Raw genomic sequence first — 23,630 nt, forward strand, 5'->3', positions numbered from 1 at the left:
TGGTTTATCAACATGTGGCTGAATGCCCATATGCACAAACGTTTGCAATGGGACTTTTTTGCTCAACAATTCCCACGAGAAATTGCTGAAGATTATGTGCTCGGGGATGATGAATCGGCAACACGCTCACCCCTCAATTTTGGTGAAGCCATAATTGTCCTTCCTGGAACAGAAGCCAACGAAGACCAAATCGGCAGATTCTTTCAAAGCTTCTACAATGGTCTTTCTCGTGATCATAGGGCCTGGGTGCCTTATATTGACAAAGAAAACAGATTCCCCCTTCTTTTCAACTTTGCCGATGACACTCTGAATCAAGATAATGAGCTCATGATGGCTATCATCACTCCCAGGGCGATTCCAGTAAACACATTCGGTAGCGGGAAAAACACCAACATTACATATGAATTTTACAACCCATCGGCAGTATCCCGCCAATTGGCTTTTGGGCAACTGCCAATCAAACTCTGCTTTGCCGATGTGATCAAACCCAGGGAAACAATCACCTGCGGAACAGACTGGAACAAGGTAGTACAACTCTCTCCTGATGCCGATACTACAGATGTTGATATATCCACCTGGACACCAATATCTTTCATCACCGAGTCATACAAGCAATGGTGGCGAGAGTGGAAAGAGCAACTGTTCGCAACTTCTGCTCACACATATCGGCACATGATCGACCCTGAATATGCCATCCCTGACGACGCGGTAAGTTTCCTTTAACTCCCTTCTGCTTTTCCCTTCATTTATCAGTAACTGATTCTCTTGTAACAGGTTAACAACCCAGCACCATCGGTGAGCAAAAGTGGGAAACCCTTCAATCTCCGGCCTGTTTCCCCAACATCGCCGATCGGCTACAACGCTCCCACCTTAGCCGCTTTGACCCACCAGAAGATTCGTACCAAGACCATCACTTCTAAGTCCAAATTGGCTACATCCAGGGCTACTCCATCGGCCGCTGCTACAACCTTGGTCAAAGCCTTTAAGGTAACAACCTTGTTTATTTTCACTTATGCCGATCACAAACTGTATTAACTTTAATCATCAGGGGGTAAGAGCTGCTACTGGATCGTCATCGGCAATTCTGCCGATATCAAGCACCACTTCTTTCGATAAACCTTCAGAGGTAGCTTCTTGACTTTACATCTCATCTGTTAAATATCATATCTTACACTTGTTTTGCAGCAACAATTGGGTACATCAGCAAACGTACCAGATGCCCAAGCTTCACAACCAACAAGTGTCGATGCCCCCCAGCCAATCGTTGCCGATGTCCAAGCAAAACGCAAAGCTTTAACAGATACTGAAGCACAGCCAAAACGACAAAGGTCTATGCCGATCCCTACATCTGCCCCAATGTCATCGGTCATCATACCTCAAGAACCCACCACCGATGAAGTCATAGAGGATATCCCATCGGCAAGCTCAGCCGATCCTCCACATGACATACTCCAGGTTGCTTCCTCCAGTCAAGCACAGGAAATTGCCTTGAAACAGGTAAATCAATCAGCCTATCTGATTTTACAATACTCATACTTACCCCTAACTGATCTCCTTTTCTCTCTCTCAGGAACAAGATTCCCCGAACAGCCTATTTTCCTTTGCCATTGACATTTCTGACGATGATGGAGAGGAGACAAGTTCTTCCCTTGCACTGGGAACAATATCGGCAGAGACTAAATCCAAGTTGGAAACCCTCCTGAACTTGCTACAGCAAGGTACCGCCCAACTGGTAGATGACTCGGACCCCGCAAAAACAATTTTCAAAACAATTCGCGGCCAGGTCCCTGCCGATGTTGAAGAAGTACTCTTCCCAGCAGCTCACTTAGAAAGCCGCCAACTGCAATATCAACGGGCTGCTCAGCGCATTGCCGATAGAGCAGCTCAAGCTCAACTTAAAGAAGAGATGCTACAACTGAAACAAATCGCTGATGAGAAGCACAAGGGCATCGTCAACTTGCAGACTTCGGGTGCTGCACTTAAGCAGAAAATCTTGGATCTATCGGCAAGGAAGGCAGCTCTATTGGCTGAATTGAAAGAAATCGATGCAGCCTTAACTCATGCTCAACAAGAAGAAAGCCAGCTACCCAATACCGTCAAAGCCCTTCAGCAAGAAAGAGATATCCAAGCTCGCAAGGCTTTAGCCATGAAGAAAAAACTCAAGCCTGTGGAGGGTACTGCCGATGACGATATCAAAGAAATGGAGGAAGCCGACCAGATTCGCCTGCGTGCGATATTAGCTATCCAATCCTTGTTGAACGTGTAATCTTATTTATTGTATCGACACTTTATGAGACATTGACATCCTTGCATAATTCTAGCCGATAGTACTGTTATCGGTACTTGTACTTTTATGCATCTATCCAGATACTAGGGTAATATTTCTTTAAATATTTTCCATTTAACGCTCTGGGAAACACAACCTCTTCGAGGGTTTCTAAAATATACGCATTACCAGGAACAGACTGATTTATCCGATATGGACCTTCCCAATTGGGAGACCACTTTCCAAACTTTGAACTTTTAGTCCCAATCGGTAAAATCAATTTCCAGACCAGATCTCCATCGGCAAACTCTTTTACTTTCACCTTCTTGTCATACCATCTAGCTACTCTTTTCTTATTTTCTTCGATACTAACTAAAGCCCTTAACCGATGACCCGCCACATCTTCCAACTCATCCTTCATAAGAGTATTATAATCATCGGCTGTCAGCTGATTTTGAGAATGTATTCGTCTAGAGCCAACCTTAATTTCCCAAGGCAATACTGCATCGTGTCCATATACTAACTGATAAGGCGTTACTTTGGTTGCACCATGATATGACATCCGATATGACCACAAGGCTTCATTTAATACTGTATGCCACCTCCTAGGATTTTCTTCAATTTTGCGCTTAATGAGTTTGATGATCCCTTTGTTAGAAGCCTCAGCTTGACCATTAGCTTGAGCATAATATGGAGAAGAATTTAAAATTTTAATTCCCATACCTACAGCAAACTCATCAAATTCTCCTGATGTAAACATAGTGCCCTGATCGGTAGTGATAGTCTGAGGAATACCAAATCGGTAAACAATATGCTCTTTCACAAAATCAATCATATTGACCGATGTCACCTTTTTTAAAGGAATTGCCTCAACCCACTTTGTGAAATAATCGGTAGCAACCAGAATAAATTTATGTCCTTTACTCGATGGCGGATAAATCTGACCAATGAGATCAATAGCCCATCCCCGGAACGGCCATGGTTTGATTATAGGATTCATAGCCGATGCAGGCGCTCTTTGAATATTACCAAACTTTTGACACCCCTGGCATCCCTTAAAATATTTAAAACAATCTTCAAGAATAGTCGGCCAATAGTACCCATTCCTTCTGATCATCCATTTCATCTTGAAAGCCGATTGATGTGCCCCACATACTCCTTCATGAATTTCACCCATCAAGCTTTTCAATTCATCATTGCTAACACATCTGAGTAAAACTCCATCTATAGTTCGATAATATAATTCATCATCGAGGAGCACATATTTGGTAGCTTGGAACCTTATACGTCTCTCAACCTTTCTACATGGATCCTTTAAATAATCGACAATCTCTTTCCTCCAGTCATCGGTATCAACTGCCGATGTTAACACTTCCTGAATAGGCTGATACCCTGAAGCATGCTGAGCTAGTCGATTAGCTTCCTCATTATGCAATCGAGAGATATGTTCAAGACGAAAATCTCTAAATCCTTTCAACAATTGCAAACATCTTTCATAATACGAAATCAAAGCTTCACTTCGGCATTCATAAATTCCAGCCAATTGATTTATAACTAGCATAGAATCACCAAAGATTTCAACAACATCGGCACGTATCTCCTTTAGCAATTCTAACCCTTTTATCAAGGCTTGGTATTCAGCTTGATTGTTTGTCGCTGTAGCAACAATCGGCAATGAAAACTCATACTTCTTTCCTTGAGGTGAAATTAACACAATGCCGATACCTGCCCCTTCACCACACGTGGACCCATCGAAGAAAAGTGTCCAGGGAGCAATCCCCAGAGAATCCACCGTATTACAATGCTGAGTGACAAAATCAGCCATCACTTGCCCTTTAACTGCCTTAGTTGATTTGTAGCGTAGTTCAAATTCTGATAATGCTAAAATCCATTTGCTGATTCTACCACTTAATATCGGCATCGACAGCATATACTTGACCACATCGTCTTTGCATATGACCGTACATTCGGCAGATAACAAATAATGCCTTAATTTGACACAAGAAAAGTATAAACACAGACATAATTTTTTGATGGCCGAATACCTCATCTCAGCATCCACTAATCTTCTGCTCAAATAATAAATAACACGCTCCTTCCCTTCAAATTCTTGAATAAGAGCTGAACCGATAACTGTATCATCAGCTGACAAATACAACCTGAAAGGCTTCCCATGTTGAGGTGGAACTAGCACTGGAGGATTTGATAAATATTTCTTAATTTCATCAAGGGCTAATTGCTGTTCAACTCCCCATACAAATTCCTGATCAGCTTTCAATTTAAGTAGTGGGCTGAAAGCCTTGATCTTACCCGACAGATTAGATATGAATCTTCTAATGAAATTAATCTTACCGATCAAAGATTGCAATTCAGTCTTATTGGCAGGAGCAATCACCTTGTTAATTGCATCAATAGACTTCCTACTGATTTCAATGCCCCGCTGATGCACCATAAAACCCAAGAATTGTCCTGCCGATACACCGAATGCACATTTATTAGGATTCATCTTCAATCCATGCTTCCTTGTGCACTCCAGTATCTTTCGCAGATCGGCTAAATGTGCTGTGATATCTCCAGACTTAATCACTACATCATCAATGTAGATCTCCACTAATGTGCCGATGTACTCATGAAAAATAAAGTTCATAGCCCTTTGATAAGTAGCACCGGCATTTTTCAAACCAAACGTCATGACTATCCACTCGAACAACCCCACATGTCCTGGACATCTGAAAGCAGTCTTGGGAATATCTTCCTCAGCCATGAATATTTGATTGTAACCTGCATTACCATCCATGAAGCTGATAATTTGATGTCCAGCCGCAGCATCAATCAACAAATCAGCAATCGGCATTGGATAGCCATCCATCGGTGTGGCTTTGTTGAGATTCCTGAAATCAATACAAACACGAAGTTTTCCATTTTTCTTATAAACAGGAACCACATTAGAGATCCACTCTGCATATCGACATTGCCGAATAAACTTTGCTTCAATTAATTTAGTTATTTCGGCCTTAATGTCAGGAAGTACATTAGGGTTGCATCGGCGCGCTAGCTGCTGATGTGGCCGAAATCCAGATTTGATAGGTAACCGATGTTCAACTATCGATCGGTCTAATCCAGGCATCTCAGTATAATCCCAAGCAAAACAATCTTTATATTCCTTTAACAAATCTGTTATTTGCTGCTTACACTTGGAATCTAACTTAGCACTAATAAAAGTAGGTCTTGACCTATCACCATCACCGATATCTACTTCTACTAAATCATCTGCCGATGTGAACCCTTGACCTAATTTTCCATCATCGGCAAACCTATCCATTAAAACTCCTCTTCAGAACCGACTGCTTGGATCGGTGGAATTTCATAATCAGCAACTCTAAGGAACTCTTTTTCCCAAGCTTCTCCTGATATGCATTTAGTTCGCTCATAAGTATCTGATTCCGCCGATGCGATGATATAAGAAGAATCACCAGGGACGACCTCAATCTTATCCCCAATCCATTGTATGAGGCATTGATGCATTGTAGAAGGAACACAACAATTAGCATGAATCCAATCCCTCCCTAGAAGCAGATTATATGCACCTTTGCCATTGATAACAAAGAACGTCGTTGGTAAGGTTTTGCTGCCGATGGTCAATTCAACGCACACTGCCCCTTTAGCCGGTGACACATTGCCTTCAAAATCTTTCAACATCATATCGGTTTTGGTCAAGTCTTGATCTCCTTTACCAAGTTTCCGATACATCACGTAAGGCATAATATTAATCGCAGCCCCTCCATCAATAAGTACCTTAGACACAGGCTGCCCATCAACTCTGCCCTTCACAAATAAAGCCTTAAGATGCTGTCTCTCGTCATCGGTAGGTTTCTCAAAAACAGCCATCATTGGATCTAGTGTTAGCTGAGCTACTTGATCAGAGAGAACAACTTCTTCCTCATTATCAGATAGTGCCAGAAACTCCATCGGCAACATGAATACCATATTAACATCTGCCGATGGACCCTTATTTTTGTGTTTTACCTGCCACTGCTGATGACCAGGCCTTTCATTGGAGGAATTTTCCTCTTTGTATAAATCCTCCTGACGCTCACGTTGCATCCTCCTTCTCTGCGTCTTCGTCAGACCCTCTGGGCACCATCGAGGAAACTTGGTTTTCCAAACCAGCTGATAACAAGTCCTAGTTGGTTCTACACGACGTATATTAGGGTCCCTGTAGAATATTTCCTCATCGGGAACTCTTGCGTTTGCCATCTCCTCAAGCTCCTCTTGATTCCTTGGAAAATATCCAGCGCGTTTACCAAGCCTCTCATGTACACTAAGTCTGCCCCCCAGCCGATCATGCACTGATGCTCTGCCTCTGATCGGCTCGTTGATAGACAAACCCTGATTACCACGTTGAAGCCTCCTTTCTGAACGATTAACTCCGTAATAACCATTACACTCAGGGCAATTTTTAACAGTTGGCAATTTAATACCTTCTTCCCAGCAATGGATGAAAAACGGACATCTCCAATGATCTTTATGTCGATTCCATTCTTCCTGACGTCTCATTTCTTGCTGTTGCCGATATCGGTCATTACGTTGACGCCAACCCTCCTGCTGCCTTCGATGAGTAATCACAATGCCAGGTCGAGGAGGATTTTTGGAACTACTGCTTTCTCCTAGCAAACCCTTACTCTTTGCATCATCGGTAGTTATCCGATGTTGGGGGTCTACTGACGCGTTTTTCTCAGCAGCCTCTGACGTCAATACCTTGGTCTTTCCTTTGGCATCCAACATATTTGCTGGAAAAGGGTGTTGATCAATTTTCATCGGCTTCTGGGTCTTGGAAGTACCAAACTTAATTCTCCCAGATTCAATAGCCGATTGTAACTGTTGCCTGAATACCTTGCACTCATTTGTACTGTGTGAAGTTGCATTATGCCATTTGCAGTACAAAATCTTCTTCAACTCTTCTGCCGATGGGATCACATGATTAGGTGACAGCTTAATTTGGCCCTCTTGAAGCAGAAGATCAAATATTTTATCGGCCTTGGTGATATCAAAGGTAAACTTTTCTGGCTCTTTTTGACCAAAGGGACATGATATCGGCTTTTTATTCTTAACCCACTCAGCTAAGCCGATAACTGGTTCTTCATCAGAGTCAGAATCTCCTACTTCTTCAACAAATGATACCTTTTTACTCCAGTTCTTTTTAGGTTCAAAAACCCTAGTATCTTGATCAGAGATCCTTTGCACAAGATGACTGAGACTTTCAAACTCCTGAGAAGCATATCTGTCCTTAAGATGTGGCAATAACCCTTGGAAAGCTAGATCGGCAAGCTGCCGATCATCCAGCACCAGGCTGTAGCACTTATTTTTTACATCTCATAGCCTTTGCACAAAGCTCTCTACCGATTCATCATTACGCTGTCTCAATTTTACTAAATCGGTAAGCTTCTTTTCATGGATTCCAGCAAAGAAATACTTATGGAATTGTTTTTCTAGATCAACCCAAGTAATAATAGAATTTGGTGGTAATGAAATGAACCATGTAAATGCTGATCCAGACAAAGATGATGAAAATAATCGGACTCTTAATTCATCTCTGTTAGCTGCCTCTCCACATTGAATAATGAAACGATTGACATGTTCCATTGTTGATGTATCATCTTGCCCAGAGAATTTAGTGAAATCCGGTACCTTGTACCGATTTGGGAGAGGAATTAAATCGTATGCAGGAGGGTATGGAGTTCGATAAGAATAAGTATTGACCTTGGGCTTTATCCCAAACTGATCCTTCACAATTTCTGCTATCTTATCGGCCCAAAAAGCATCAGCCTCCTGCTGACGAACTGGTTGAATTTCTATAGGAGGTGCCTGCTGACATCCCTCCACATATCTTTGTGGCCCACGATCTCCAGCAATCGGCATATTTGCCGTTACTTGTGGTCCATTAGCCTGTTGGAAAGGATTCATCGGCTGGGCTGCCGATGCTTGATTCTGGAAACCAGCTTGCATATGACCTTGTTGAATCCCTGCAACCTGCTGATTTCGCTGAACTGTATGTTGAACAGGTAACTGTCCTGACCAATCATTATTAGAACTCATCGGTACAAAACTTACCGATGGCTGGTAATTTGCTGATATTGTTGGATAATTATAACTGGTTTGAGGCATGAACTGAACACCAGTTTGACTTATAGCAGGGGCTTTCTGCTGCATCGGCAGTAAGCTCGCCGATGGGCTTGAATTGAATGTTTGAACCATAGGCATCTGGAAACCTCCTGGAGTTGGTTGCACAGAAGTAGTCGCGGCATATTGAGGCACTTGAGCCATCGGCGAAACGGCCGATGATATAGGCGCTCTTCCTACTGCATCAAACACTTGAGGTAATCTAGGATTGAAAGCAGATGACTCTAGAGGCATGCCATATCCCCACCAATTAGTAGGAATCTGGCTATTCTGAGACACAGGGCCTGACATAGCTGATGCCGATAGATCTGTATTAAGCTAAATTTGCCCTCCTGGTAGTACCTGATCTGATTGTATCGGTGTAGATTGAATATTAGGTGAGCCTGCCAATACTGGAGGGGAAGTAGCTTCTGTACCCACAATGGCCGAAGGAGCCGATGGAGTTTTGACAGATGCCGGCTCTGGTTGATGATAGGCAGGCCCAACGTAATGTGGTGCTGCTTGTCCTTCTTTGAGAGTTCGAACCACAGCATTATGAACAGTATTGGACAGCACATTGGAATGATTAATCAAAGCATGATTTACTGCAGAATTAACCATCTCTTGAAGTTTACCAGGATTGGAGTCAAAGGTAACCTGCCGAGGCAACGACAAATCTTGCTTCTGGATGACTTGTCCACTCTAGTTCAAGCTAAACGATCTCAGACAAAGCTGCTTGTATTCTTCTACAGCCTTTTCCATAGCCTGCCTCTGTTCTTCCTTGAGATCTTCTTCTGATACTGCGATAATGTTCCCTGGATCGATCTCGGAATTGAACATATTGATTGATTGGTCCCACCAGGCGTGCCAAAAGATGTGTTGATGCAAAAGTGATCTGCAAACACAAAGGGCTAATACCCGAATCGATATCCAAAGCATGCCAGTCGATTTGACCTGCTAATCGACAAGGATGAAGATACGAACACTTTGGTCCTGACAACAGCGATACGCCCGGAAGTCACGGCCAAGAGGTGCTCACGCGGAACTCGAGAATCGCCGAAGGTCGCACTGAAGCGATGCAGCTCGCCGAATCAATGAGAACTCGTAAAAAGGAAAAATATGCAAATTGACGAAGTCGCCGAAAAGTAAGTAGATGCAAATAGGAGTAAAAGTTGGTTTTGATATTGATTGATATATATTTTACATTGCCCCTTACTCCATATTTATACCCTGATCTAAAGAGACACAACCAAACACAACTAGGACACCAATCCCATATCTAAGGAAACACGTGACTCTTACATGAATCATAACCTAACAAATACAGAAAAGGAAATCAACTCCTATCTATTTCCCTGTCCGCCTCACTTACGATGGAAATCCCACCGTCCTCCTTCCCATCGGCATACTCCCTATTTCATCGGCAGTAGTCTTCAAGTCTTCCTTCATCGGCATACTCCCTGTTTCATCGGCAGTAGTCTTCAAGCCTCCCTTCATCGGCATACTCCATGTTTCATCGGCAGTAGTCTTCAAGCCTCCCTTCATCGGCATACTCCATGTTTCATCGGCAACGCCTGAGTCCAAATCAACCTTTCCATCGACCATCACCAGCTATCGGCAACTATCTTTACAAACCATCTTTCATCGGCTATCAAAGTATTCAATAACTTTCCCCTTGCCGATTAGTCCACTCCGATTATTTTGACACGTGCAAAAAACGGTGTCAACACCCGCGCACCATTTCTTAGTCGTTTTTCGAAAAAATTTCTATGCCAAACTCTCTAGCGTGGTCTAACAAATCGATTGTAAAAAACCTAAGGACCAAAAGTCTGTCTCAAGGCCAAAAGGCCGGCCGAGCCGCGAGACGGCCTACGCCTTCAGGCTACGGCACTCCCTCACCACCTTTTGCCCGAGGGGCAGCTTAGGCTTCGAGGAAGTTTTTTTGCAAGAGATATGTTCAGAGACGAGACAGAGGGCAGAGGCTCAGAAACACAATAAAAATGATTAAGAAGCGTAGACGCATAAGTACTTTAGAAAAGGCCTCGATGGCCACAAGTGTTACGGTACAATAATAATCCTAATTTATTTACATGGCCCCTTTGGCCCAGGTCAAGGCTTAGGGGCACCAGCGTCGGCGGACGGCGTGGGAGGCACCACCTCCTCTTCGAACAGCTTGGCCAGCGCCGTGCCAGGGCCCTCAGCCGCCTCCATCAGCTTTGTGACCTCCTCATCGGCCTCCTCGTCATCCTCAGCCAAGACGTAGCCATCACTGACGGCCTCGAGGTCAACGCCGGCGTAGTGCGAGGAGACGATGGCCAGGGCATGCTTGACGCCCATGTGCAGCGCCCCTCGGAGTCGCTCACGCACTTGGCTGCCCAACGCGATCAAGTGACTCCTAAGGGAGCTGCCTGACTCGACCCCCTCAACCTCTAGGGCTTTGCAGACGGTACGGGCGGCACTCTGTAGCGTGTTGTGCTCCCCAATCTCAGCCTCAAGCACCGCCTGCACTGCGACAGAGGCCTCAGCTGCCTGGGAGACCTCCTTCTCCAAACCTGCGCTAAAACAAGTAGGATAGGGTTAGGCGCAAAAGAAAATAAGCCAAACAGGGGCGAAGCCCTACGGGACTCATCCTCGGCTTTCTGTTTCCAGCGCTGGACCTCGACCTGAGAACCCTCGGCTTTCTCTTTCTAACGCTGGACCTCGACCTGAGAGGCCTCGGCCGCCCTGGAAGCCTCTTTCTCTAGCTCTACGTCACACCAGGGAGTTAGGGGTCGAACACAAGAAAAACAAATAAAATAAGGGAATAGGACTCACCCTCGGCCTTTCCCTTCCAGACCAGAGCCTCAGTCCGGGAGGCCTCGGCCACCTTGAGGGCCTCTGCTAGGGCGCCTTTTGTCAACAGGTGCGCGCCCTACTTCACCCCCAGCTGCCCAATGAGGGCCTTGGCAGAGGCCATCGCTTCTTTAGCCCAAGACCTAAAGGTGTCCCGATCGCTGGCCACCTGGGCTAGCTCCTCCTCCAACTCCTTGGTCCGCGCTGCCAAAGGGGTGGCCTGCTCTGAGCCATGGCCACCTCGGCCTTCATATCAGCACAGCGAAGGCGGAGGTCCTCCACCTCCGTGCTCTGCACCGACAGAAGCTCGTTAGCATTGGTGAGCAGGTCCTTCTGCTGTCGAAGCTGGTCCTAGATGTCCCTCTCCCGCTAGAGGAACAACGACTTCTCGAGGGACCAGGCCTCGAGCTCCTGATAGGCAGAACGGATGTCAAGCGCTGCGAGAAAACTCAGGAAAAAGACGACACCGCACGAGAAAAGAAGGCGCATACCTAGGCGACCCTAGGCAGATCGTCAGCCACGACGGACAGCGCTGTTCACAGCGACCGCTCCGCCAGATGGTGGTATTACTCGAAGGTGTCCCAACGCCCCCCTCGGCCATGTCCTTGAGGGCGAACAGAGGCTCCCTCTCAGGGTTGTCCTGGCTCCACCACAAGACACGTGGGTGATCCTACCCGTAGGGCTCGGGTTGTACCTGCACAAGGGCCAAACTTCCCTCGCTAGAGGTCGGAGCCGGTTGCTCCATGGTGCTGGCCGCCTCGGCATCCGCCACCTCCTTCCCTCAGGAAGTATCGTCGGAGGAGATCGAATGGACCTCCACTTCTCGGGCGCTCTCCTGCAACGACAACGGGCCTTGGACCGGGGGTGGTATTGAAGCTTGCCCCACCTCCATCTCCGCTTCCTAGGCCGTCGGCTTCACCGTGCTCACACCGGCCTCCGCCGCCCTAGCCTTAGTGGTCCTAGGGGCTTCGGCCTCCGCCACCTCGACCTCGGTGGTCCTAGGCGCCCTAGCCTCCGTTGCCTTGGCCTCGGAATTCTGGGGGGCCTCAGCCTCGCCCTCGGTGGCCTCAGCGACTGAGGGCACCTCGGCCCCATCTGACTCATGGGCCTTGGCCTCGTGGGGCATAGGCTCCTCCTCCTCCTCCACTTGCTTTGTGGCCGCCTTGGTAGCCTCTCCCTAGGCGACTAGCTCCTTTGGGTCAGCCCTCGCCGACGCCGTGCCACGTTGTATGGCGGCTTGCACCTCCACCACCCATTGGGTGGTGGAGCTGGTGCTCACCTTGAGCGCCTTACATGGCTAAAGGCAAAACACCGACAAGGTCAGCATACGACCAAGCAACGAATGGGAGATGCTACCTACTCCGCCAAAAAAACACTCACCTCAAATGGGGACACAACCGCTTCAGCACTGTGTCCCTCCTCTGCAACGGCGGTGGAGGCGGTGGTGGCACGGCCTCCGTGTCCGCCGGTGCCGGCCAGCCCTTGCCGGACTCTGGCGCCCCCTTGACCCTCTGCGGGGGTAGTTGCATCACCCCCATCGCCGCCTACTCCACCTCCGCCGTTGAGCCCACTAGGCTAACGACGTGCTTCCCTAATGCCTGTGCCTCGGGCATGTCGGCCTCGGCCTCAGGGTGGGCGATCGGCGGCCCTGAGGTGTCCTCTCCTCCTCCTAGAAATGCCGGGCTGCTCACCAATGCCCCGAGTGTCATCCCCCTAACATCGGGGAGATGGTCTAGGGGACCCCGCCTCGCTCTCGTCATCATCGTTCAAAGAGTCCGTCGACAGTGATGGCGATGGAGACGCCTCCACCGGGAGACCATCCTGGCTCTGTTGCCGGTGGCGTTTCTCTAGCTCCTCGTGCTCAAGGTTCTTCCTCTTGCGCTTTGCCTCCTCGGCGTCCTTATGCTTCTTCTGCGCCTCGACATGCGCCCTGTTCACCGCCCACCACTCTGCGTCCTTAGGAACAGGCGGCGGGGAGGCTCACACATCTCTCATCCCCTACGGAAACGGTGAACACAAATAAGGAAACAGGAAATGGTGAGGAACAAGGAGGCCTTGGGGGCCGCAGCAGTGCATGACTTAGTAGAGAGAGGTACCCCCACGATGTGTGCATCACGAACAGGGTCAGACCACCACTCCTTAGCCACCCCTCCACCGTCTCTCTCTCCCGATGTAGAATCTCATTGTCGAAGAGGGCAATGGCGAACATCCGGATGCCCTCGATCGGCTCATTCGGTGTCATGTCGAACAAGCGCCGCCGCCGAGCCATCAGCGGCAGCACCCTCCTATAGTGGAAGGCAGCCACGACCACAGCCATCATAAGGCCACGGCTGCGTAGCCTCTCTAGCCCCTCTAGGAGCGACTGCAGCTTGGGCTGATCGACCAATGAGACACCGTACCTCTACTTCTCCAGCTGGCTCTCCACAACCCGCCCGGTGTAGGGGGGAAGCCCACCGTCATCATTGCAGAGGTAGAACTAGCTGTTGTACTAGCGACGGTTGGACGATGCGAGCTGGGCCGGGATGTAGAGGTGCTGTCGGTCTTCGTGCACTTGGAGAGTGCAGCCGCCGGCCCTCATCACCTTCCGTGTATCCGCCGTGCTCGTCGACTTGGTGGTGAACCCCGCTCGAAAGAGGTGGAGCCACAGCTCCTAGTGGGGGGCAATGCCTAGGTACCCCTCGCAGACGGCGACAAAGATGGCCGCCTGTGCGATAGAGTTGGGGTTGAAGTTGTAGAGCTCCACGCCGTAGTAGTGCGGGAGTGCCTGCATGAACTGGTTTGCCGACAGGCCGAGACCATGCTCGTGGAAGGACACGAAGCTCATGATGTAACCATCGTGTGGCCTCAGCTCTGGCTCGCCTCTCGGAGCAATCCACTCTGGTCTGTTGGGGTCAGTAACCGGGTGGAGGAGGGCGTCGTCGACAAGCGACTACAGCATCTCCACGGACATGTCGGACGAACCCCAAGGGTCTACCTGAATGACAGTAGTGCCACTGGCCATGAGTGCGGTGGAGAATGTGGCTACAGTGGTAAGGCTCGCTCTCCCTCTCTCCCCCTTCTCCCTTCTTCTCCCTGGCACTCTCTATTCCTAGCAACGGCTCGAGGGCAGCAAAGACGAATGTAGGCAAGGTAAGGAGGAGAGGGGCGAGGCTCGTCATGTATTTATGCAGGAAGGGGGCAAAATGGATGGGCGCCGAAATCGGGGAAGTTTCCCTCAAATCTGGCATAGTTAATCTAGATCCAATTAAACCGCCCATGCGCCCACCTTTTCCTTATTAATCGCGCGCACAGTAACGTCCCATCCGCTGACATCGCGTCGCATCCGACCGCAGCAACGGCAGGTGCCGTTCCGTCTCCCTGAGAAACCGCCTCAAAAGGTGCACCTACCGTTGTTAGCCGATGGGAGGGGAATATCCCCCACCCGATTCCTTTCAGACGAAGGAACTGGGCACCGAGCCTGTTACGGTCCAGGGGTTCAAAGGCTGGGCCCTCGAGGGTCTCGATAGCCGCCTCAGGACAACAGAGTTAGGAACAACTATGGGCGAGCCCGTACATGGCCGAGGCCCGAGCAAGCAATCACTCAGGATGCCCTAAGTCATGTCTAAGACCGGCAGGGAGGTCTCTGAATGGGATCCCACCGTAGGGAGGCGTTGAGCCCCTGAGGCCAATCGAACGGCCCTAGGACCCACTAGAGAAGCCCTCTGGTATTTTTGGAGTGCGTCTCTGGACCGCTAGCCGACCCCTATCAAATAGGGCACGGGCCTCCACTCGGACTTACCCAATAACAACTCACCGGAAGTGTCATCTCTCGCGCCCACCGAGGGTAGCCTGGCATATTCCATCCCTCCTTCCAAACGAAAAGGATACATGAGGGTCGCACAAAAAGACAGGGAAACTCCTGATCGCCCTCTCGCTCCATGCAGAGGCTCGGGGGCTCTCCCTGCAACCGAGCCGAGACCCAGCGACCCAGGCTCGCACTCAAGGGCTCGGCAAACAAACCCTCCTTCTGAACGAAAAGGATGTGTGAGGGCCGTACATAAAGGTAGGGAAACTCCTGATCGCCCTGTCACTCCGTGCAGAGGCTCAGGGCTCTTCCTGCAACCAAGCCGAGACCCAGCGACCTAGGCTCGCACTCGAGGGCTCGGCAAACAACCCCTCCTTTCGAACAAAAAGGATGCGCGAGGGTCACATAAAAAGATAGGGAAACTCCTAATCACCTTCTCGTTCTGTGTAGAGGCTCAGGGGCTCTTCCTGCAACCAAGCCGAGACCTAGCGATCTAGGCTCGCACTCGAGGGGTCAGCAAACAACCCCTCCTTCCGAATGAAAAGGATGCACGAGGGTCACACGAAAAAGACAGGGAGACTCCAGATCGCCCTCTCGCTCCGTGCGGAGGCTCGGGGGCTCTTCCTACAACCAGGTCGAATACCAGCGACCCGAGCTCACACTCGGAGGCTCGGCAAAACGCGATAAAGGGCATCGAGCCCGTTATGGTCTAGGGGTTCGAAGGCTAGGCCCTCGAGGGTCTCGACAGCTGCCCTAGGACAACAGAGTCAGGGACAACTATGGGCGAGCCCGTACACAGCCAAGGCCCGAGCAAGCGATCGCTCAGGATGCCCTAAGTCGTGTCCGAGACCGATAGGGAGGTCTCCAAATGGGATCCCACCGTAGGGAGGCGTCGAGCCCCCGGGGCCAATCGAACGGCCCTGGGACCCACTAGAGAAGCCCTCTAGTACTTTTGGAGTGCGTCTCTAGACCGCTAGCCGACCCCTATCAAATGGGGCACGAGCCTCCACTCGGACTTACCCGATAACAGCTCACCGGAAGTATCATCGCTCGCGCCCACCGAGGGTAGCCTGGCATATTCCATCCCTCCTTCTGAACGAAAAGGATGCGCGAGGGTCGCACAAAAAGACAGGGAAACTCCTGATCGCCCTCTTGCTCTATGCAGAGGCTCAGGGGCTCTCCCTGCAACCAAGCCGAGACCCAGCGGCCCAGGCTCGCACTCGAGGGCTCGGCAAACAAACCCTCCTTCCAAACGAAAAGGATGCACGAGGGTCATACAAAAAGACAGGGAAACTCCTGATCGCCCTCTTGCTCCGTGCAGAGGCTCGGGGGCTCTTCCTGCAACCAAGCCGAGACCCAGCGACCTAGGCTCGTACTCGAGGGCTCGGCAAACAACCCCTCCTTTAGAACAAAAAGGATGCGCGAGGGTCGCACAAAAAGATAGGGAAACTCCTAATCGCCTTCTCGTTCCGTGTAGAGGCTCAGGGGCTCTTCCTGCAACCAAGCTGAGACCCAGCGACCCAGACTCGCACTTGAGGGGTCAGCAAACAACCCCTCCTTCTGAATGAAAAGGATACGCGAGGGTCGCACGAAAAAGATAGGGAGACTCCAGATCACCCTCTCGCTCCGTGCGGAGGCTCAGGGGCTCTTCCTGCAACCAGGTCGAATACCAGCGACCCAAGCTCGCACTTGGAGGCTCGGCAAAACGCGATAAAGGGCATCAAGCCCATTACGGTCTAGGGGTTCGAAGGCTAGGCCCTTGAGGGTCTCGACAGCCACCCTAGGACAATAGAGTTAGGGACAACTATGGGCGAGCCCGTACACGGCCGAGGCCCAAGCAAGCGATCGCTCGGGATGCCCTAAGTCGTGTCCAAGACCGGTAGGGAGGTCTACGAATGGGATCCCACCGTAGGGAGGCATCGAGCCCCCGGGGCCAATCGAATGGCCCTAGGACCCACTAGAGAAGCCCTCTAGTACTTTTGGAGTGCGTCTCTGGACCGCTAGCCAAGCCCTATCGAATGGGGCATGAGCCTCCACTCGGACTTACCCAATAACAGCTCACTAGAAGTATCATCGCTCGCGCCCACCGAGGGTAGCCTGGCATATTCCATCCCTCCTTCCGAACGAAAAGGATGCGCGAGGGTCGCACAAAAAGACAGGGAAACTCCTGATCACCCTCTTGCTCCGTGCAGAGGCTCAGGGGCTCTCCCTGCAACCAAGCCGAGACCCAGCGGCCCAGGCTCGCACTCGAGGGCTCGGCAAACAAACCCTCCTTCCGAACGAAAAGGATGCACAAGGGTCGCATAAAAAGACAGGGAAACTCCTGATCGCCCTCTCGCTCCGTGCAGAGGCTCGGGGGCTCTTCCTATAACCAAGCCAAGACCCAGCGACCCAGGCTCGCACTTGAGGGCTTGGCAAACAATCCCTCCTTCCGAACGAAAAGGATACGCGAGGGTCGCACAAAAAGACAGGGAAACTCCTAATCACTCTCTCGCTCTGTGTAGAGGCTCGGGGGCTCTTCCTGCAACCAAGCCGAGACCCAGTGACCTAGACTTGCACTCGAGGGCTCAGCAAACAACCCCTCCTTCCAAATGAAAAGGATGCACGAGGGTCGCACGAAAAAGATAGGGAGACTCTAGATCGCCCTCTCACTCCATGCAGAGGCTCGGGGGATCTTCCTACAACTAGGTCGAATACCAGCGACCCGAGATCGCACTCGGAGGCTTAGCAAAACGCGATAAAGGGCATCGAGCCTATTATGGTCCAAGGGTTCGAAGGCTGGACCCCCGAGGGTCTTGATAGCCGCCCTAGGACAACAGAGTCAGGGATAACTATGGGCGAGCCCATACATGGCCGAGGCCTGAGCAAGCGATCGCTCGGGATGCCCTAAGTCGTGTCCGAGACCGACATGGAGGTCTCCGAATGGGATCCCACCGTAGGGAGGCATCGAGCCCTCGGGGCCAATCGAACAGCCCTGGGACCCACTAGAGAAGCCCTATGGTACTTTTGGAGTGTGTCTCTGGACCACCAGCTAACCCCTATTGAATGGGGCACGGGCCTCTACTCAGACTTACCCGATAACAGCTCACCGGAGGTGTCACTGCTCGCGTCCACCGAGGGTAGCTTGGCATACCCTACCCCTCCTTTCGAACGAAAAGGATGCGTGAGGATCGCACAAAAAAGATAGGAAAACTCCTGATCACCCTCTTGCTCTGTGCAGAGGCTCGGGGGCTCTTTCTGCAACCAAGCCGAGACCCAGCGACCCGAACTCGCCCTTATGGGCTCGGCAAATGCAATAAAACCCCTCGCACGACATGAGAAAAGCCCCTGGAGGAATAAATCCACTTCCCTAGAGCCTCGGGGGCTACACCCGGTGGGTGCGCTCGCACGCACCCACCGAGGCCTCGAGTACGAAACGCCATCCCACCAGGAGCTATCGCGAGCCAAGTCTCATCAAAACCTTGGGAAGAGCGCTCACGCTCACCCCAAGGCTCGGGGGCTACTGTCGGGTACCATAAAAGGGGTCCCCTAAGCAAAAACCGAAAAAAATCGCTTAGACCCTGTCAAAATCAAAGCCAAGAGACAACCACTGGCTAACACCTACCTTGTTCGAGGCTACCAATTCTCTGCCTCGCTCGAAGCCTCGTACGTAAGGCCTCAGACGGGGTATCGATTCTCCGCCTCGCTCGAGGCCTCGTGCGTAAGGCCTCGGATGGGGAACCGATTCTCCGTCTCGCTCGAGGCCTCGCATGTAAGGCCTCGGACGGGAACCAATTCTCCGTCTCGTTCGAGGCCCAACACGTAAAGCCTCAAACGAGGTGCCGATTCTCCGCCTCGCTCGAGGTCGGCTCGGCAACAACCTCGTCGCCTCCGTCTCGACCGACTTCCCTGACAGAACATCACGTCCAACTAATGCGACCAACCACTCCCACGACATCAGCCGGACGACGGCTCGACATAGCGGAGTGACCAACGAAATAGGAGTCGCATGAACACCATGCCGTCTGAGACAGGACGGGGCAGGGGTTACCGGCCGCTGTACTTAGTACTGTGCCCACGACTGACGCCCGCACTGCACTGTGCTACCTAACCCCTGCTCCAGGAGCAACGCGGCATGAGGAGTCAAGTTCGGGTCACTGTAGCCTCGAAATCAGTGTACAGGACCAACCGCTCCCTCTGAGCCTCGGCAATCCACTTTAGGGTCTCGGCAACCTCAGGATTCACGCCCCGCCGAGCCCCCCACGTTGGCTCGGCCTCGGCACCAACTGAGCCTCGGCTCTTTATGCTGTCGACACACAGCGATCGGTACGTCGTCCGCCATGCCCTGCGTCAAGCTATCACTGGAGCTCCCACGTCGCACATGATCGGGTGTGACCGGCGCGTCGCTCTAGTGCATCAAGGACAAAAGACCGCTCCGTCGACCATGCCGCCACAGTGACAAGCTACAGGGCTCAGAAACACCACCTCCGCTCACAGGACGCCACGTAGCGAACACATGTATCACCCCTGTCCCTCCTTCAACTATAAAAGGGAGAGACCGGAGCCGTTTCTAGACACGCACAGACAGACGGGGAAAAACACAGACAAACACTCACGAGACACATAGATGTAGATAGACGAGCACGCGAGCTCATGGGTTCACGGACTCACGCATAGACGCTCAAACGAACACACGCTCAACATTCCGTGGTCCGCATGCTTCCCCGCTGCCTAAGATTAACATCTCAAGCAACCCACACCGCTCAACGCAGGGACCTGGGACCAGCTCCCTCTCTCGTCCTGCTTGTAACCCCCTACTACAAGCACCTCGGTGCAAGGAATACAAGATCGATCTCTCAGACTGGATGTAGGGCACCTATTGCCTGAACCAGTATAAACCTTGTGTCTCTTTGCATCACCATCCGGGATTAGGGGCACGCAGTATATTTTCACTAGTTGGTTTAGGGCCCACCGATCCAAAACACCGACAGACAGATAATGGAATAGAACACATAAAACAATCCTAATAACCACCGCATTGAAGGCACTGCACACATAAATAAGGAGCCGTATATAACAGAGTCAAACACATCAACAAATCTGAGAATCCATTATGGAGTACACAATAATCCAAAGGATTAAGTCCACTTTTGATCCCTCAACTATCACGTTGGTCTAATTTTAATCCTCAACTACAAAATCGTCTGGTCCAAGAACCTCAAGTTTAAAAAATGTTCACTCTTGGCATCTAGACATGGCTATGGCTGTTTCATGCCGACGTGTACCTGATTTTGCCCAACCACACTGGCGTTGACCGCCACGTAGGACGCACGCACCGGTGGGATAGCCGCGCTCGCAGCTGATTTACGCCGCAGAGCGCCTCCTCCGCCCGACTCTTCGCGGGCTGCTCCTCATGTGGAGGTCGCGCCACCTCCACAGATTGCTCACCGCGCGCGGGACGCACCTCCTCCGCCGGCCACCGCGGCTCGCTCCCCGAGCGCAGGCTCTCCATCGGCACGCCGGCCGTCGTCATCTTCGTGGACGCGCGCTCTTTCTCACCGACACGCCCAGCAGCCTCGTCGTGCGCGCCCGTGCCACACTCGCCCGGGTACGCGGACCCGGCGTGGACGTGGACGCGGAGCTCAAGGAGATCTCACGCGCCAGAGCGAGCACGGTGCGTTCCGCCGGCTGGCGACACGGCACGAGTACTGCCCGCACCTGGTGCTCGGCCTGGCCGTGCCCATCTTCTGCCAGCTCACCGGCGTCATCGTGCTCGTCTTCTTCGCGCCGCTGGTGTTCCGAACCATCGGCTGGCTTCGGTTCAGTTCTTGCTTCTTTGTCACAAATTGCTTTGGTCCATCTTCTGATCGTCTGTTTAGAACAAAAGCATCATTGGATGTTGCTTGATCTTACCGTGTGTTTTGGTAAGCCTTGTTAGTAAGTAGTTGAGTAACACATTGACCTGTCAATTCAATTCAAGGCGGTGTCTCTGAAATGGAGCCGTTCCTGGAGCGCTTCTTCCCGCACATCCTCAAGAAGATGGCGGAGGCGACGCAGGGGAACGAGTACTGCATCTACGACAGCCAGGCGCTCGCGGCCTTCACGTCGTCCCTGTACGTGGCCGGGCTGGTGGCGTCGCTGGTGGCCAGCCGCGTCAGCAAAGCGCTGGGCCGGCAGGGCATCATGCTGATGGGCGGTGCGCTCTTATTCGCCGGCGCCGCCTTGACCGGCGGGGCCGTGAACCTAGCCATGCTCATCGTCGGGCGCATGCAGCCCGCGGTGGACGGCGCAGCCTGCGCGCGGGGAGCGGGCAGCGGTGGCCGGCAGAGGAGGTGCGTCCTGCGTGCGGGGAGCAATCCGCGGCGGCCGGCAGAGGCGACGTTCGGAGCCCACGAAGAGTCCGACGGAGGTGGCGCTCTGCGGCGTAAATCGGCTGCAAGCGCGGTTACGTCGTCGTCGCCTGCGGCGGCCTGCGACTGCGACTGCGACTCGAGCAGCGCGGCGGGCGGGCTGGCCCTGGCCGCGGCAGAGGCCGCCTCGGCGTCCCTGGCGCGGCGCGCGGCGTCGGCCTCGGGAAAGTTGAGCTTGGCGCGACCGCCGCGGAAGCGGAGCGCAGCGGCGTCGTAGGCGCGCGCGGCATCCTCGGCGGTGGCGAAGGTGCCGAGCCACACCCGCGCCGCCTTATGCGGGTCTCGGATCTCCGCCGCCCACTTCCCCCACGGCCGCTGCCTGACCCCGCGGTACTTCTGCGCCGCCACCCCCGCGAGCTGGCCACGGTGGACGGCGCTGTCGTCCGCGCGGTGCCACGGCGGCATGACGAGCGCCGACGCCTGGCGCGGCGGCCCGCGGCCGCTGGATAGGACGTGCGTGAGCGCCGACACGATCGCCGCCGTCTCCGCCGCCAGCGACTGCTCCGAGCACCCCATTGTCAGCGTCGACGTCGTCGGCGGTGTCTGCGGCTGCATTGATCTTTTCCTCGCGGATGCTGCTGGAGCTAGTGGAAGGAGAGGGAGAGTATGAGTGATTGACATGTGGGCCCCACATGTTACTAAGATGAAAGCCAATGTCCTGCGTGTCGGTCAATGCCAGCTTGGTGTGGTCAAACTCGCTCCACGTCGGTCAAAACAGCTCCGCCCACGTCCAGGTGCTAAAAATAAACGGTTTTGACAGTTTGGTACCAGCATTAGACAATTTTGTAGTTGAGGATTAAAATTAGACGAACTCAATAGTTGAGGGGCTAAAAATAGACTTAATCATAGTCCAAATGATAGTTCTAGTAGCAGATGCTAACGAAGATAAACAGTGTCCAAAGTTTGAGTATCAGTATCATCACATATAGTGTTTTAAGTCGTATGTAGTTCCAGCAGATACTGCAAGTCTCATAAGCATGTGCCGCCACTGAAGTAAAAGGGGCAACCGTGCGTTTCAGGCTCCTCTGTTGAGTTTGAGTCGCAGGCGGTGCTGCTTCCCGGCGTTGTGCTGCTCGACGTTGAGCCCGCTGGAGAGGTGCACGTCGCACACCTTGCACCGCACGTTCATCTCCCCGGCGAGGTAGGCCACCCGGTTCCGGTGCTTCCGCCCCTGCTCGTGCTGCTTCAGGTTCCACGCCGTCACGCAAAGCACGCCGCAGAAGGTGCACGGCACGGTGGGCTTCTTCTTCGCCGCTGGGTGACGTGGCTTGGGCGTCGTCCTTTGCTGGAGCTGGAGCCCGGGCACGGCGCTGGGGCTGGCGGCGTGCACTGGCGGCACGGCCGTTGCGGCGGCGCCATGTGCGCCTGGCGCCGCTGGCTGCGGAGCCTGCCCCACCCTTTGTGCGTTCAGCATGGGTGGGGGTGGGGCCGGGGCGGGGGCGTTCAGCGGCGCCGGTTGTTGTGGCTGCGCCGGCGCCTTCGGCCCTCGTGGCCGGCGTTGGTACTGCTTCAGCGGCGGCGTGTGAATACCCGCGAACCCCGGAGGCGGTCCGATTGCCAGCCTCTTTGTGCATGGGTGGTGCTGCGCTGGTGGAGATGGAGGTGGTGGCGGTGGGGGCAGAGGCAGGGGTGCTTGCTGTGCCTGAGAAGAAGTGAGGAAGTACACAAGTCACACAACAGGTCATAGACAGAATCTACCGTACGCGACAATGCAATCTCCAATTTGTAACAAAGATGAAGTGAATGCAAGCATCAAACTTGGAATGGATGGATCTAACTATGCGGTTGCTGAACATCATGTATAGTCCTATTAGTTTTTCAGAAGTGTAAAATTTGACAATGTACTGACATACTTTTTAAAATCCATGTACAGAACCTTCCACATTACAATCCTACAGTTAGAGGTCCTTTCCTCTTCAAATGAAGAAAGAATGTCAGAAGGAGTAAGTGTGCCAGTTAAAGAAAAAAACAAAGGACCCTTAATGTTTGATTCTAAGACAAACTTTGTGTTATCCACCAATAAACTATTCTTTAAATTAATTGCAGTATCATCTTTCTACACCATGTTTGTTTAACTGAAAAATGCAGCTACAGGTGACAATTCTAGCACTTCATTATGAACTACCATTTGAGGAAAGACACCATCACAAGGCAACTGAAGAAGAGTACATGTACTAGGCTTTCAAGGCCATCACTACCA

The 23,630-nt window shown here is 51.8% G+C and overlaps 1 protein-coding gene across 1 annotated transcript; it reads right to left on the minus strand.

The window, feature by feature from the left end:
- Positions 1–21,094: 21,094 nt before the first annotated feature.
- On the minus strand, positions 21,095–21,990 carry LOC136457675 (ethylene-responsive transcription factor ABI4-like). Its single transcript, XM_066457698.1, has one exon. The coding sequence runs from the start codon at positions 21,983–21,985 to the stop codon at positions 21,095–21,097; it is 891 nt and encodes a 296-aa protein (XP_066313795.1). The 5' UTR covers positions 21,986–21,990.
- Positions 21,991–23,630: the final 1,640 nt, after the last annotated feature.

This window comes from Miscanthus floridulus, chromosome 1, assembly GCF_019320115.1.
Source record: "Miscanthus floridulus cultivar M001 chromosome 1, ASM1932011v1, whole genome shotgun sequence".
Taxonomy (NCBI): domain Eukaryota; kingdom Viridiplantae; phylum Streptophyta; class Magnoliopsida; order Poales; family Poaceae; genus Miscanthus; species Miscanthus floridulus.

Coding starts and splice junctions, on each gene's coding strand:
- LOC136457675 (XM_066457698.1), bottom strand. CDS start 21,985: ATGCAGCCGCAGACACCGCCGACGACGTCGACGCTGACAATGGGGTGC.